Source organism: Taudactylus pleione, unplaced genomic scaffold (genome assembly GCF_031769625.1).
Source record: "Taudactylus pleione unplaced genomic scaffold, aTauple2 ptg000006l, whole genome shotgun sequence".
Classification (NCBI taxonomy): Eukaryota; Metazoa; Chordata; class Amphibia; order Anura; family Myobatrachidae; genus Taudactylus; species Taudactylus pleione.
In genome coordinates, this window is record NW_028284409.1 from 9,351,092 (window position 1) to 9,368,356 (window position 17,265).

Below are 17,265 nucleotides of genomic sequence, written 5' to 3' on the forward strand. Positions count from 1 at the left end.
ATCCTGAAGTAGAAATACAGAGTAGTGATTACAATACTGTCAGACTGACTCTGGAATGTGTGGAATTAGGGCCTGATTCAGACTTGGGAATAGAGAGATATATCTCTCTCATCTGTGAATCTGAACAAACCATATTGCAATGCAAGGGGTGTAAATACATACATTTTTTTACATGTGGGGTAAATACTGGCTACTTTTGCATGTAACCCACAAATACTGCACAGCTTTATTATTACTTTACAATTTAGATATCAGTTTGAAAACACTCCTCCCAAATCTAAATCTCTCTGCACATTTTAAATCTGCCCCACCTGCATTGCAGCATGGTTTCACCAAGATGATCAGTTGAGAGAGATATCTCTCTCTATTCCCAAGTCTGAATCAGGCCCTTAATTTGATCAAAGTTGGTTTGACACTGCTTTACTGAAGCACAGAGTCTAACGGCACTGGTCTTCGCCGGGGACCCCAACCTTTGGATTCTGCTGCAGTTACAGCGGCCTCCCATGCAAACACTAGACGTGACTTTAGGGAAAATAGAAGAGAAGCACCAGAGAGAGTTATGAGGTACTAAGAAACAGCTGGATAGAAAGAAAACACACAGTACTGGAGCATTGCACACTGATATTTAATAAGGTCTCAGGATGGTGGTTTGAAATACTGGAGTGCAATACACTGTGATGGAGTTAAGGTGCCCACCAACATAGCGATCTGCACACAATCAGCCGATGTGTACGATTTCCCTTGAAACTCTTCCCGGCAGCTCTGCAGTTTCTTCATACGATCTCTCGAAACAGTGCACACAGTTGTTTGATTGAGATTCAAGTGCACAGCACAGGTTGGGGCAATTTGGGTTACTGGAGTGCAGTACTCAAAGGCACTACAGGACTGATGGAACATAACACACAAGCATCTTACTGAGTTGCAGGAGCATAGCACAGGATGGTGCAGTAGAGAAAAATGGAGCACAGTGAGATGAAATCGGTAGTACAGCACACGGTGAGGTTTAGAACACTTGAGCATGGTACACTGGAGTGTGTGTGGAGCAGGGCTGTAATTAGGGGTGTACCAGCTGGGCTGCCGCACCGAGCACAGGGCCTTGTGTGTGGCACTGACCATGCACCAGGGTCCCTGCATCTGGTTAGCAGGTTACAGCTAATATCACTGCTGTGGTGCCACCCGCACTGTCCTCTGGATTCTTCGGGCACTGCTGTTATCCAGACAATGGTGATCCCACACACTTAGTATGACATGTGCTCAGGGATGCGTGGCTGGCACAGGGTGCCGTAACACCCAGTTATGGCGCTGGTGTGGAGTATCCAATGCAGTTACATGAGACAAACATCTGACACTAGACTGGCAGCTCATGAAGTTTAAATAGGAGGCAGTCAGGATGCTGCCGGATGGGAGGTCTGAATCCCAATGCCCGTCAGAATGCCGACGCCGCCATCCCGAAGAAATCAAGATACCAACATCGACATCCCTAAGGTAAGTGTGTGGGTTAGGGTTGGCCTGGGGATGGGGGGGTTAGGTTTAGGGACCTCCCAGGGTGGCTAGTGTTAGGGTTAAGGACCACCTGGGAAGGTTAGGTTTACGGTGTGGCAATGGGGGGGGGGGGGGTTAGGGTTAGGGACCACCTAGGGGAGGTTAGGGTTAGGCACCACCGGAGGAGAGTTAGACTACTTACTTACCCCTGTCAAGATCCTGAACATCAGGATGCCGCCGTCAGTCTTCTGACCGCTGGTCAATCGTATGTATTCTGTTTAAATAGCTGCCTGCTTTAAGAGTGAGATGATATCCCAGGCTGGGCTGATCAGAGTTTACAAAGAAGAGACCTCTGCCACCACTTACGGCTTTAGCAAAGCTGGTGGCCCACATAGCTTCCATCCAGGTATGCTCTCACCAAAACGTCTTACCGCTAGGTATCTTCCATGGACCGATGCGCAGACAGGAAAACTGGTATAGTGATAGGGTCACTAGAGCATAGCTCACTGAAGTGGTGACAAGGACACTGACATATGCCACTCGTGGTTATAGGCTGATTGTGACCAGTACATCTCCTATACGAGTGCAATCTCAAAGGCCAACCAATATTACCTAGAAGACCAGTACCCTGGACCAGGTACGTACACACACTGGACTGATTCGTAAGAGACAGAAAATCCATAGTAATCTTCACTACTTACCTTTTTAGGGATCACATTAAAAACCTATAGATTATAAAATCAAAATACCCACCATAAAGATAAAGTAGCCCATTGTAACAAAATTATACTGGAATTCAAACAATGTTTTTTTTCCTAATAAATAGTAAACTTTAGTGACATTTAATTCCACTATATATAATGTAATATCCATACATTTTGATAATAGTCTTCCTTAATGCGATTAGAGTTCATCAAAACCTACTTGAGGTTACAAGATAATAAATAATTTTCTGTAAATTGTATGTAAAAATAAACTAAAGCTACAAAATGCTGCATTAGGATTTCAAAAATAAATGTGATGCAAAAAAAACCTCTTATTACAAGAAGAATGACCAACTGTGCAGTTCTCTGAAGGTTTCAAAATGTCTCATCTCCAAGTGAAATCAAACATATAAAACAATTCTCCCAGCACTAAACGAAGACTGAAAGCTCATACTGGCAAAAAATATTCTTCCAAAAACCAACAGATTATGGAAAATACAGATCATCTATAAAATTTGCATCTGATGTGTAGCCACAATAGCCACTGTGTACCTCCTGCCCCAATTTCCATCTTGTTTATGCTGAGTGGAGGACACTAATTTAGAGAAAACACTGCCAGGAAACTCTATGACAGCCACAAAAGTGAGCATTCCAAAAACACAAGTGAACTAAACAGATATATAGCACATAACATGTATTGTTGTTTTAATACATTTAATTAATCATGATACAATAACAATTTAGATTTAACATTAACAACCTCCTTCTTGGTCACTATCTTATGTTGTAAAATAATGATGCAGCCTAACACACTGTACACTGCGCTTTCAAGAGTGTGCCTGCGTTGCTCCCTACCACTGGAAGTCTCTCCTCTCTGGTACCCACATGTGTATTGAAGCAATTTTGGGGTGGTGGGGGTGACAGGACACAAAGTGCCCATTCCTCTATATACAGATGTGTCCACATACATCTATTCTCCGTGTGTTTCAAGTCACGTTACACAACGCGGGTGCACCGTGTGACTCGCTAGCACAGAGCGCCTTTTGGTGCCACTTTCCACCTTTAAATGGCGATACAAATAGATCGCACAAGCAGCTTCTGCTGATTAACATGATATGCGGCATGCCTATATTCTATGTGCAACTGCGGGTCTATCTGAATGCGAAATGCTACGTTACAGTGTCAGCAGCTGTGACACTAACATAACTAGAAGGGCTGTTTAACGCGCAAGGAGGCTAGATGTATGTGGACACAACAGAAAGAAAAACGTTTTCTGTAGAGCAGGGTAATATTACCTGGTGATTACAGGTGATCATACAATAACATTCATTTCAAATAGGGGGCTCCCCTCTTTCAAATGTGGGTGCCCCTTAACAATTAGAAGCCAGGTTGGGGAGATCTTTCCCCACTCCTGGCCTTCATTATTGTTCTGTACTATAGGCGTTAATGCCCGATCACAATGACATTAGCTTTTCATGGGGGCACCTAAATTGAAAGAGGGGACTCCCAATCCTAAATGAGGCGTCTCTAATCTCTGAAGTTCTTAATATAGGGCAGATAGGGGGACAGAGTCCCTTAATCTCTTGTAGTACTTGCAATTTATTTTTATTGAAAGCGACATCACTGTGCATAAACGCAATGACATAATTTTCTGTCAACGCCCACTTCCCATCTCAGCGGCTGAGTACCGGCGGGTAGCAGGTAAATGTTTTTGTTTTAAGATGCACCCATTGCCCGCAGCTTTAACATCAGAGTTCTCCCATTTACAACTTAATGGATTTATGAATTTGTTCATCTTTTATTTTGTTTTAATTTTTTTTAGAAATGGAACAACAGTGGAGGTTTTTTAAGTTAATTATCTTTAAAATTGAAAATGCAACTTTTTTTTATTTTACATAACTTTCAACATTATTTTCTTACTAGTATGACAGCGATTAATTCATAAATTAATATTTTGAGATGGGCACATCTTAAGCCAGTGCCTAAAACACTTATTGAGTGACATAATTTCACTCCTCAAGAGTTTTAAAAAGCCTGCATCACTCCCATATGGGGCGCCAGCCCTAGACATAAAGGGGAAGCAGCCAGCAGCTTCCCACAAATCAGTCTTATAATGGGAGTGCTGCTTGGCTTTTATATCGCAGCTCCACAGTTCGAGGAGGGACAATGCTTCGAAGGCTGGAAAAGGTGGTACAATTAGAGAGGGATTGAGTAAGAATGGGGTGAATCTCCTAGGGTGCCCCACAAGGCTTGTGGCGGCCCTGTCTGCACGTGAATGTGGCATTACAAAAACAATTTACACAATAAAAATACAGAGTCTATATATACCAACCATTTTTGTGAACTTTCAAAATGTATTTAAAAAAAAATTAAAAATGTGTGGGTTACAAATAACTTCCATTGAACAGATGCAACAAAAATGTAATAATATACAGCGGGTAAAATAAGTATTGAACACATCAACATTTTTGTCAGTAAATATATTTGTAATGGGGCTATTGTAATGACATTTTCACCAAAAATGTCAGCCACAACCCACGCAATCCACCCATGCTAAGAAATCAAACCATAGATGTCCATAAATTAAGTTATGTGTAATAATGTGAAATGACACAGGGAAAAAGTATTGAACACATGAAGAAAGGGAGGTGCAAAAAGGCATGAAAAGCCAAGACACCAGCTGAAATCTATCAGTAACTAGAAAGCAATCCTGCCCCTTGTCAGTGCAAATTAATATAAATTGGTTCAGTCCCAACTGGCCTATAAAAAAGTGTCTCATTACCAAGGTGTCACACAAGAAACATCTTGTGATGGGTAAAAGCAAATCGCTCTCTCAAGACCTTCACAACCTTATTGTTGCAAAACATACTGATGGCACTGGTCACAGGATTTCTAAACTTCTGAAAGTTTCAGTGAGCACTGTTGGGGCCATAATCCGGAAGTGGAAAGAACATAATTTCACCATAAAGCGGCCACGACCAGGTGCTCCTCGCAAGATTTCTGACAGAGGAGTGAAAAGAATTATCAGAAGAGTTGACCAAGAGCCAAGGACCACTTGTGGAGAGCTTCAGAAAGAACTGGAATTAGCAGGAACAATTGTTCAAAGAAAACAATAAGTAATGCACTCAACTGCCATGGCCTGTATGCACGCTTACCACGCAAGACCCCATTGCTGAAGCTCGTTTAAAGATTGCTGCACAACATTTGGACAAACCTGTGAAATATTGGAAGAATATAGTCTGGTCAGATAAGCCAAAATTGAGCTCTTTGGATGCCATAATACACAACTATGTTTGGAGGAGAAATGGCACTCCACATCACCCCAAAAACACCATACTAACAGTGAAGTTTGGAGGTGGGAACATCTCCAACAACAGCCCCATTGCAACTATATTTACTGAGAAAAATGTTGATGTGTTCAATAACTTATTTTACCCGCTGTATATATACTGGATTAATGGTATGTAATGCATAAATCAGTAAATTATGTTACTGCATACTTGCCTACTTTTGAAAAAAGCATTTCAGGGAGATTGTCACAGCAATTCCTATGCGTACAGCCAGTGCTGGATTAAACCCTGTGGAGGCCCCTAGGCAGTCAAAATCTCGCAAAACATTGCAAATCATCTCCTAATACATTTTTAATTGTACCAACCAACAATTCTAATAAACCGTACTAGGTTGCAACAAACATTGTTTTACAAACTGACAATTGACAGAAGATGAGCGAATAAGAGCCAAAATGTAATGTGAATCTGATGTCTATGGTTTACGTACTTTAAGCTGCTAATGGGTACATTACATTAATACAGTATTTTCCCTATAGAGCCTTTAATGTAAAGATTTAGTTTCTTCAAGTTGATTCATTTTTTCTATCTTTTGGAAACAATTTAAGAAATAAAGATATAATTTTCTTTCAAGATCCAATCAACATTATTTTGATCCATTGTCATGGGGCCCCTAAAAGGCGTGAGGCCCATAGGCCGATGCCAACTCTGCCTATTTGGTCATCCGGCACTGCGTACAGTGATGGAGAGGGTGAATACTGCTCAAAACAGCTAGATAAAAAGGGAAAAATTGTGCTTTGAACTAAGCACTTAACTTTTGTAAATCATATGTAGAGATGCAACGATGGCCATTAAGTCTACTCTTTACATTAACTCACTAATGTAAAATGTTTTACCATAGCTGTGACTGTACATTCAAATATTTTACACTCTACTATCATCTTAAACAACCCACTCTAAAGCTGGTTAACATGCTATCAGATAGTGTGTGCCAATCCGATAAGCGCAGTGATCCGACGGAGCGATTATCGGATCAGTGCGCACCCGTACACAAAAAGCAATTTCTTGCTCAGTGTGTACTTTCTTTTGATATCTACAACGGAACTGGGAGGTCAAGAATGATATAGAATGTGCAGCACACACTAAAGTATATCATCCTACCGATCTGACCATTGCAAGAGTGTTTGAAGTCGTTTATCGGCTTCAAACATTCTAAGGCTCCTGCATAAACACTATACAGCACACAGTCATTTATTGGCCCGATAATTGGATAGTGTGCACCCGGCTTAACTCTCTCCCGTCTTCCAGGTTCTTGCAATTGGTCACACATCTCCTATAGTACAGCACATATCCTTGGGCACAGAACCATTGTAATGTAGAATAACATATCTCTCAACTGTCCCGCCATCCCACCCACGGGTCACAGTGTCCCACAAGGGACACTTGGGTACAAATCACCTGTCGGCAAGTATGTTTATTGTGAAATTTTGTGACTTCCTGCTACTCTTGTTAGCAAAAACTACATATGACATGTCCATGAAGCATATCATTTGTAAAGCACTGTGCAAATTCTTTGTGCTTTAAAAGTGCCAATTCATACATCACTTGGCCTGGGAAACTCTGTTCTCATGACTCACTGCTGATACTGGAACATATTTATTTGAGCGACTGATGGATGTCAGATGAATAAACTCTGACAACAGGAGCCACCACAATGGCTGACTCTTTAAATAATCAGACTGTCCCCCACAGAATTCTTCCAGGTGTGCTGTAACTTATCAGCATTTAGCAAATATGGATATTTGCTCTTAGTGAAAAGTTACTCTGGGCTAAAATAAACTAGCACTAAAACTAAGAGTCTGGTCTGATAGAATTCATGTATTTACAAAAGACTAGGGCAAATTTCTCCAGAAAATAAATACTGTTTTTTTCTTATTTAGCATTTGGCCATTATTTTTAAGAAATATTTTTTATAAAAGCAATGAGTGTTACATAGAGATATAAAAGACATATAGATAAGGCGTACAGTAATCAATGGGTAAATTTTTTGTTTTGAAGATTAAAAGTAGAACAAAATACCTTTGTATACAAAAAAGTTAATACATTACATTAGCAAAGTTTAACACAACAAAAGAGATATGCTCGCTTGCCTCATCCCCTCTCTCCCCAACCCAATGCAATCCCCCACGTCTGTATAAAGATAGATTTTTGTAATAAAAAATTACGTAGTTATTGAAGGGTCATTGTCCACCTTACGGAGCATATACCATGTGGTATTTGAAAAAGAGCTTGAGTTTGGGATTTAACAGCTGCAGAAAGTGTTACTATATAGCTCTCCCATACTGAAAAGAAGTGTTCGACCTTTGTCTTCCTCTCTAATGTAGTTCCCACCCTCTCCATCCTAAAAAGATTAAAAAGCTTGGCCTTAAAAAGGTTTGTAATTTGGCTTTTCTTGCCGCTGCACTTACTTCCAGTAATAATTTCTGACACCCTGTAGTTATGGGTAGGTCTTGGGAGATGATTTTAAAAAGTGCCCAATCCGGTGTCAAGGGTAAATGGTTAGCTAGGTGTTCTACAGAGTATGTACGAACACGGACCCAGAACTGGCGTATTATGAGACAATTCCAAAGACAATGGGGGGAATTCAATTCAGTGCGCTATTGAATAGCGACGGGAGGGACTCCCAAAGCTATTCAATACACCGCGCTGTTTGGGTGCACAAAGGATTTCTTCTCGCACCCCACTGAGGATGCGAAGAGAAATCCAACCAAAGTGCCGGGTGCGCGGCTGTTTTTCTGCATAGCGCGGCGCTAACAGCCGCGCATCCGGCACTTTGGTCAGAGAATGCCGGTTACCGCGCCTTAACCTGGGTGATAACCGGCATTCTCCAACCACACAGTGCACTGAATTGAATAGCCCCGGGAGCTCGCTCCCGGCGCTATTCAATTTGCGTTGAACTGAATCGCCCCCAATGTATCAGATCTGCTTGAGAAGCTCCACATTTAAAGCACAGATGTGATGTGGAAAGACCAATCTGAAACCTTCTACATGGTGAGAGGTATGTTCTATTAAGTATATTGAGGAACATGTCCATGTACATTAACAGAGGAAAATTATCTACTGACCTAAAGTGGGCTTTGAGTAGGTCATCTATTTGTAAACCTGGAATTTGAGATGACCAAACTGTTATGCCTCTTTGAAATTTGGAGTGGTCTAACGGAGTCTGGAGCCTCTGATAAACTAAGGATATAGCCAGTGGCGGGCTGGGCCAGAGGGCAGGGTGCCATCTGCCCCCCGGGCCGGTACAATTCTAGTGTGTCAGGGTCGGCAGGCAGAGGATGCGATGCTACGGTTCTCGTGCTGCTGCCCAGAGAGAGAGAGCCGATTCAAGTAACAGTGGCTAACACAAAATGGCTGCCCCATATCATGCTACAAAAAGATGGCCGCTGTTGACCAATGGGGAGCCAGGTTTCCCTACCCACAATTCCAAGAGGCTGGAGAATGAAAAAGGAGGCGTGGCCTATTGGGGGAGTGGGAAGAGCCTAAAGAGGAGCTGAATAAGAATGATAAAATAAAAGTTTTATCACACCCATGGAGGAGAGAGGGCAGAGATGAGGAGTGCCTGCTTCCTGTCTTCTACACCAATACCAGGTAAGTGAAGGGTGTCACAGTGGCATAAACTTTGTGTTGTTTTGTTATTTAAAATGTGTGTGCGCTGACTAAGTGTGACTGTATTTGTGTGCTGACTAAGTGTGACTGTATGTGTGTCTGTGTGTGCTAAGTGTGACTGTATGTGTGTGTGTATGTGCTGACTAAGTGTGACTGTGTGTGTGTGCTGACTAAGTGTGACTGTGTGTGTGTGTGCTGTGTGTGACTGTATGTGTGATGACTAAGTGTGACTGTGTGCTGACTAAGTGTGACTGTGTGTGTGCGCTGACTAAGTGTGACTGTGTGTGTGCTGACTAAGTGTGACTATGTGTGCGTGTGCTTACTAAGGGTCTCATTCAAACAGTCTCGCAAGAGCTTGAGCGCTCGAAAGCGGGTCACTGTTGTGCCCTGTGCACGTGCAGTGACTGCACTGCGCGTGCGCAAGCCCCGGAGCGAGAGAGAAATTCTCTCGCTCCGGGGCTCGCTACAAATGGGGCAACTGTTTTGGTAGGTGGGCCAGGGGGGGGGGGGGTGGCTGGCCAAACGGAGGTGTTCCCATGCTAACGCCTGCCGTTTGGGGGCGGCCCCAATGACATCACGAGTGATGTCAGTGGAGAGCTTCCGGCTCTGTTAAGAGCCGAAAAGCTCCCTAGTGCTTGCGGCAGACGAGTGCCTACCTCAAGGGTCTCGTCGCAAGCCCCGATGGTCGCGACGGTCTCGATCTTCGCGACCATCTCCTGGTCACTCGCTAAAGCTGTGGGTGGTTACCCACAGCTTAGCGAGCGGCCAGGAGGCCGTCGAAAAAAAAAATGCGGCCGCCCTCATTCAGAGCGAGCGGCTCTGAATGAGGTCCTAAGTGTGACTGTATGTGTGTGTGTGCTGACTAAGTGTGACTGTGTGTGTGTGTGTGTGCTAAGTGTGACTATGTGTGTTGAGTGAGTGTGTGCATATATATATATATATATATATATATATTTATTTATAATCTGTGCATGGTCGAAGTAGACATTTTGAAGTGGGGGTATGGAAATATCAGGGGACTTTACTTAGGCAGGCCAAAATCCTGAGCCCCCTGATATTTCCATACCCCCACGTCCTCTTAAACACCGCACACATTCCCTCACAGTCACAGCACACCACACACCATAGCTAATAGCATACTTCACACCACAGCACACTGCCCACCTCACCCTGCTCTGGTGAACGCGGTCGCTGCGCTCCCTTCCCTGGGCCCTTCCCTAATCTTTCTCCTTGGTGGTACTGGCATTTTGAATGCAGCGCCGGCTGTGAGCAAATGACAGCTCGGGCGGCCACGTGGCCGCTCCTGATTGGCTGCCGGTCCGTTAACCGTGATTGGCTCGCGGCCGGAGCCAAATTTAAACATGCAGCTGCTTGGTGACCGGCGCTGAGACAGTGATAGTCCCAGACCTGGCCTCCCCTGATTGGCTGCCGCACACTTCAAGCAATGTATATGTATATATTATTTTTGTCAGAAGGTGAAAAACAAGCACCTTATAGTGTGATATATTCAATGTCATTGAAGTAAATAAAGGTAATTATGATGTGTACCATATAGGTTCAAAAATCAGGCATGTAGTTGTTTACTGGGGTACACCCCCCCCAAAATTACTGTCATGCCCGTTTTTAAAATTGCACACGCCGGTAGAAAAGCAGGGCCATTTGCTCTGGTTTGCCCCCCAGGCTGAAAGTTGCCAGCCAGCCCCTGGATATATTAAATACAATGATAGCGTATGATAACCTGCGCCCCCTAACTGCAGCTACGCACCAACTCAAAAAAGGACACCAAACCTTATAGACAACAAAATACAAAGTAGAGTGGTTCACAAGCGCAGTTAGATTCAGATTTATGCCTACGACTCCTGATTTCCTCTGTGGCGAATTTCCTATATATTTTGATAAATCAAAGGAAAGTAATAGTTCATCAGTGTACACAGTTCTTTCTTTGAGTCCTTAATTATATTCCTGTGTTTCCAAATTCACCGCAAATATATCAAATGCATTCATCAAAAGGTATCTTTAGAATTCTCTACATGCACCCAACTATAGCTCAGTATTCCCAATGGAAAAGAACTCACCAAATGGTTTGCCGCTGCATGCACATAAAGGTATCTTTTTCGTCTAGACGAGCTTGTTCTTAATAGTTCCTAATTCATTCCAAATGAAACCAAAAACTGGATAGCACTCAAATGGAAATGGACTCCTTATAACTTCAAAAAAGTTTTGTTTTTTTTAATCATAAAAGTATATATATAAAAACAAAAATTCAAAACATTAAAATAACAGCTCACACATATATTAAGGTTTGTTCTCCTCTACTGTACTGAGGCTGAGAACATATTCCTCTCACCACTCATGTCCCGGGCATAAGGATGGGATATGGAACCGTTCTTTAGAATGGAAAAATATACAGCCAATATTAAAGATAGTTCAAAACCTGTGGGATCCTCCAACTCATCAACGCGTTTCGGAATGTATTTTCCTTCCTCAGGATGTGGAGGTGAACAATCCATAATGGGTATTTATACCCTAAAATCACATGTGACCAACATCCAATCAACGGATACCACCTAACAAAAGGCTGTTTCAGAGACTAAAAATTATTAACAACATATCCACCTTTGAGATGCACCTAATTCTAGAAATCCCAATTCATATTTTGCACAAAAATTGTACATATACACATTCAAAACGTCAATACACACAATTGGAAAAAGAAATACATGGGGTATATTGAAGATCGGATCTCACGAAAGCCATTTAGAAGAAATGAAACTTGAAATCCATAATCAAAATCCAGTCCGTTATTTTACCAGAACCGTCCTATCTAACCAATCGCCCAATCCTAAGTATCCTTCCGGAATCACCGTTGTTGTCCGCCTTAGTACTGGTGTAAAAAAGGCGCCTAGCTGGTTGACTTGGAAACCGCTGACGCATCCTAGGTTCTATGCTCATTTCCTCAATCTCCGTCTACTGGATGTGATGATTTCAGCCACTTCCGGTAGATGACCTGCAATCCGGAAGTCTATAGGGATAATGGTGGAACGCAAACATCATTGTTAGGAATACGCTCCGTCCACATAAAAATCAGAACAAAGTGGATTTAGTAATATACCATTACATGCAACAGCACGCATATAAAAAACTAAAAAAATGGAAAACATATTTATAAAGATATAAAACACATTCTTAAAAAAAGGTAACTTTCCATCACCCATGATAAAGTATCAAATAGAAATAAAAATCAGGGGGATGATACATAGATCTCACTAACCAATCACCTTCATAAAAACCATTGGGTCTCGAAATCTACATTGAGCCCCCTGGGAACAACAGTCTTCAATTCGTATATGGTCCTCATCTCTGTGATGGCTAATTTCTCATCCCTATCATCCCTTCTCCAATTTGAAGTAATATTTTTAATTCCACAAAAACTCACTAAATTTTCAATATTACATTGATGGTGTGTCTTGAAGTGTAGTGATACATTGTGCGTCTCTAGCCCTTTTTTTACATTCCGCACATGTTCTGCCAGTCTTATTTTAAGCATACGGGTCGTTTTCCCTACGTATTGGGCCTTGCATGAACATTCTAAGAGGTATATGCAGTATTTTGTATGGCAGGAAACAAAATCCTTGATCTTATATATCTTATTGGTTTGACAAGACCTATACTCCATTATTTTGCTCTCTTTGCTCCTGCAACACATTATACATGTGCTGCATCTATAGAACCCTTGTGACACAACCATTCCTGGAGTTTTTGGGATGGAAACCACACTGCGTACCACCTTATCTTTAATGTTCTTTGCCTTCCTATAGACAAATTTCGGCGCTTTTGAGACATATGTTTTTAATAAAGGATATTTCCTCAAGACCCCCCAATGCTTTCTTAAAATACACTCAACCTGTTTATGTTGACTAGTGAATCTAGTAATGAATGGAATATTTCCAACCGTATCATTGACCTTTTCCTTATGTGCATCTTTTAAGGCCACTAATCTATCCAATTCCAAACCTTTCCTCATGGCATCTTTAACCTCTACTTCATTGTACCCTTTAGTTAAAAAATGACCCTCAAGTACTAAGGCTTGTTCTTTATACTTTTCACCATCTGTACAGTTTATTCTTATTCGTTGAAACTGGCTAGTAGGTTTGCTACGCAGCCAGTTTCTATGGTGGTTACTTGAGTTATTTATGAAGGAGTTACAATCAGTAGGTTTGACAAAATTTTTCATTTTTATTTTACCTCCCTCTATATAAACACTCAGGTCTAAAAAGTTGACCTGAGGATCACTTATATCAAAGGTCAACTCTATATTGACCTGATTTTTATTTAAATGTCCGCAAAAATCCTCCAAAGAATGACGATCTCCTCTCCATACAAAGAGTATATCATCTATGTATCGGCTCCAGGACACCAGACTGGCACCGAACCCATGGCCACTCCACACATGAGTCTCCTCTCAGTGTGCCATGAACAAATGAGCATAGCTTGGTGCCAGCCTGGTGCCCATTGCCGTGCCAGTCAATTGCAAATAAAAATCCTCACCAAACCAAAAAAAATTGTTCCGTAAAATAAGGGATATTCCCTCCAAAATAAAACTCTTTTTATCCTCCCTCATATCAGTACGATCTAAGAAGATCTTAATTGCCTCCAGTCCCAAATCATGCTGGATCACAGTATACAGGGACTTTACATCCGCTGTTACCAATAACAGATCGGAATCCCACTTCATTTCCGACAATCTATTAATAATCGAGATGGTATCACGTAAATAAGAAGGGGTCACTTTAACCAAGGGCTGTAATAAAGAATCGATAAATTGAGAAAGGTTAGATAAACAGGAATTTGTTCCAGCAACAATAGGCCGACCTGGTGGCTTTTCTCTGTTCTTATGTATTTTTGGCAACATGTATAAAGCTGGTATAGAAGGATTCTCTATAACTATAAATAACCGTTCTTCTTCTGTTATTACTCTTTTCGAGATATGCATAGCTAGGAAGGTATCTAACTTCTTCCTTAGATTTGTACTGGGATTTCCCCTTAATTTCTTATACGTATTTTGATCCGCCAACTGATGTAACACCTCCTCATTATAATCTTCTAGATTCATGATTACCACCCCCCCCCCTTATTGGCAGGTTTTATTACGATATTTTTATTCTCCTTTAATGATTTTAATGCTTCCCGTTCCCCCTTAGTAAGACTTACCCTCCTATTTGGTTTAAATTTAGTGTTTTCCAAATCTTCTTTCACGAGTTTCTCGAACGACTCAATAAAACACCCCTTCTTATGTTTCGGGTAGAACATTGATTTTCTTTTAAACCTAGATACCTCAGCAACTTGTTCACCACTCGTTTCATTGTGTATCCTCTAAATATCTTTTCAGTGTTATTTTCCTAATGAATTTTTCAATGTCAATAAATATTTCGAATTCAACTGAATAATTCGATGGTGCAAACTTCATTCCTTTCTCAAGAACCCCCTTTTCTGAGTCTGTCAATACATGGTCACTTATATTAAAAATCTGGGTTTTATGTATATTCCTTAAAGTGGGAACTATTGTATGATTCTCCTCAACATTGATCTCAACATTTTCCATAATTCTGGTATCTTCCCCTTTGAATAAATCTGGTAAAATAACGGACTGGATTTTGATTATGGATTTCAAGTTTCATTTCTTCTAAATGGCTTTCGTGAGATCCGATCTTCAATATACCCCATGTATTTCTTGTTTCCAATTGTGTGTATTGACGTTTTCGAATGTGTATATGTACAATTTTTGTGCAAAATATGAATTGGGATTTCTAGAATTAGGTGCATCGTAAAGGTGGATATGTTGTTAATAATTTTTAGTCTCTGAAACAGCCTTTTGTTAGGTGGTATCCGTTGATTGGATGTTGGTCACGTGATTTTAGGGTATAAAATATGAGATATGGTAAGAACTTACCCTTGTTATCTCTATTTCTACGAAGTCCATAGGGTTCCACAGGATACCTTGGGGGTATAGGTGTGACGTCAGTCGCAGGGCACCAAAGAGTTAAGCTTTCAGCCTCCCAGGATGCACTAGGTCCCCCTCCTATACCCCGCCCCCGGGCCAAGGCACCTCAGTTAGTTACCAAGCCATAGGCCGGAGGAGGAGAAGGAAGAGAGAGAACAAAGATCTGGACACATACAAGAATCACATTCTCACCAGAGGGAGACGGAAAACCGGTGACCAGAGCAAAGCCCATCTGCAGCACAGGTGCGACAGGGCGGGAGTCCTGTGGAACCCTATGGACTTCGTAGAAATAGAGATAACAAGGGTAAGTTCTTACCATATCTCATATTTTCTACTTCAGGGTCCATAGGGTATCCACAGGATACCTTGGGGATGTCCCAAAGCAGTATCCTTTAAGGGTGGGGACGCTCCTGTGCAGAAAGGACAATCCGCCGCCCGAAGGAAGCATCCTGAGAGGCGAAGGTGTCAAACCTGTAATACCTCACGCAGGTATGGACAGAGGACCACGTAGCAGCCTTGCAGATCTGGACTGCAGAGGCACCACGTCGAGCTGCCCACGAAGGACCGACAGACCTAGTGGAATGAGCCTTCAGAGAAGGAGGAACCGGGAGGCCTTCATGAAGATAAGCTTCAGAAATAGCCATACGGATCCAGGTTGCCAAAGTTTGCTTTGAAGCAGGCCAACCCTTTTTACAGAAGCCATAGAGGACAACAAAGCGTCCGACTTCCTAAACGAAGAAGTGCGGTCAACATAAGTCCTTAAGGCCTGCACAACATCCAAAGAGGCCTCACTCACGGAAAGACCCGGTGAGTTAAAGGCCGGAACAACTATTTCCTCGTTAACATGAAACTGGGAAACAACTTTGGGAAGAAACTCGGGCCGAGTGCGGAGCACTGCCCTGTTCCCATGAAAAACCAAGAAAGGGGGTCTACAAGAAAGAGCCCCTAACTCAGAAACACGTCTGGCCGAAGCAACGGCCAGAAGGAAAACAGTCTTAGCTGTTAGCCATTTAATATCCACTGAGCCCAGTGGTTCAAACGGCGGTCCTTGGAGAGCCCTCAGGACCACAGCCAAATCCCAAGGCGCCACAGGTGGAACAAAGGGCGGCTGAATACGGAGAACACCTTGCATAAAGGTGCGCACATCCGGGATTGTAGCAATCCTACGGTGAAACCAGACAGATAGGGCCGAAACCTGTACCTTCAAAGAAGCAAGGCGAAGCCCATGATCTAGTCCCGCTTGCAGGAAGGCGAGAATCCGAGACAGACGAAACTCCCGCGGTGCATAACCTCTCGGTCGACACCACTGGAAGAACATATGCCACACGCGATGGTATATCCTCGCGGAAGACGGTTTCCGAGCTCGTAACATGGTACGCACCACAGAGCTGGAAAACCCCCGGGACCTCAGCATGGCCGTCTCAACAGCCACGCCGTCAAAGACAGCCGAGTCAGGTCCGGGTGAAGACAAGGACCCTGAGACAGAAGGTCCGGTCGTAGCGGCAACCGCAGAGGACTGTCCACGGACAGACCCTGAAGGTCTGAGAACCAGTGCCGTCTGGGCCACACGGGAGCTATCAACAGGAGCGTCCCTCCTTCCTGTTTGAATTTCCGGATTACCCGTGGAAGAAGGGAGACCGGAGGGAACAGGTATGCGAACCTGAACGTCCACCGGACGGACAGAGCATCCACCAGAGACGCCGCTTCGTCTCTTGTGCGAGACCCGTACACCGGCAACTTGTTGTTGTGCCGGGACGCCATGAGGTCGATTTCTGGAAGACCCCACCTGTCCACCAGTAGTTGAAAAACGTCCGGGTGCAGGGACCATTCCCCTGGATGAACGTCCTGGCGACTTAGAAAGTCCGCCTCCCAATTTAGCACTCCCGGGATGAAGACCGCTGATATGGCCGGAAGATTGCGCTCCGCCCAAACCAGGATCCGAGAGACCTCTACGAGAGCCGCCCGACTGCGAGTTCCTCCTTGCCTGTTTATGTAGGCCACGGTGGTAGCATTGTCCGACTGGACCTGCACCGGGTGACCCTGGAGAAATCGCTGTGCCTGCAGGAGAGCATTGAAGACCACACGGAGTTCCAAGATATTTATTTGAAGCTCCTCTTCTGTC

The 17,265-nt window shown here is 43.0% G+C and overlaps 1 protein-coding gene across 7 annotated transcripts in view; it reads right to left on the reverse strand.

The window, feature by feature from the left end:
- Window positions 1-17,265, reverse strand: part of AHI1 (Abelson helper integration site 1) — a 404,344-nt gene that overhangs the window by 135,832 nt on the left and 251,247 nt on the right. Inside the window, exon 21 of one of the 7 annotated variants that reach the window (XM_088452419.1) lies at window positions 11,432-12,164. The exons of the other annotated variants lie outside the window; for them this stretch is intronic. Within the exon in view, the coding sequence (XP_088308545.1) occupies window positions 12,091-12,164 (74 nt within the window). The 3' untranslated portion in view covers window positions 11,432-12,090. Of the gene's footprint in view, window positions 1-11,431; window positions 12,165-17,265 lie in introns of those variants that run through there. 7 annotated transcript variants of the gene reach the window in all.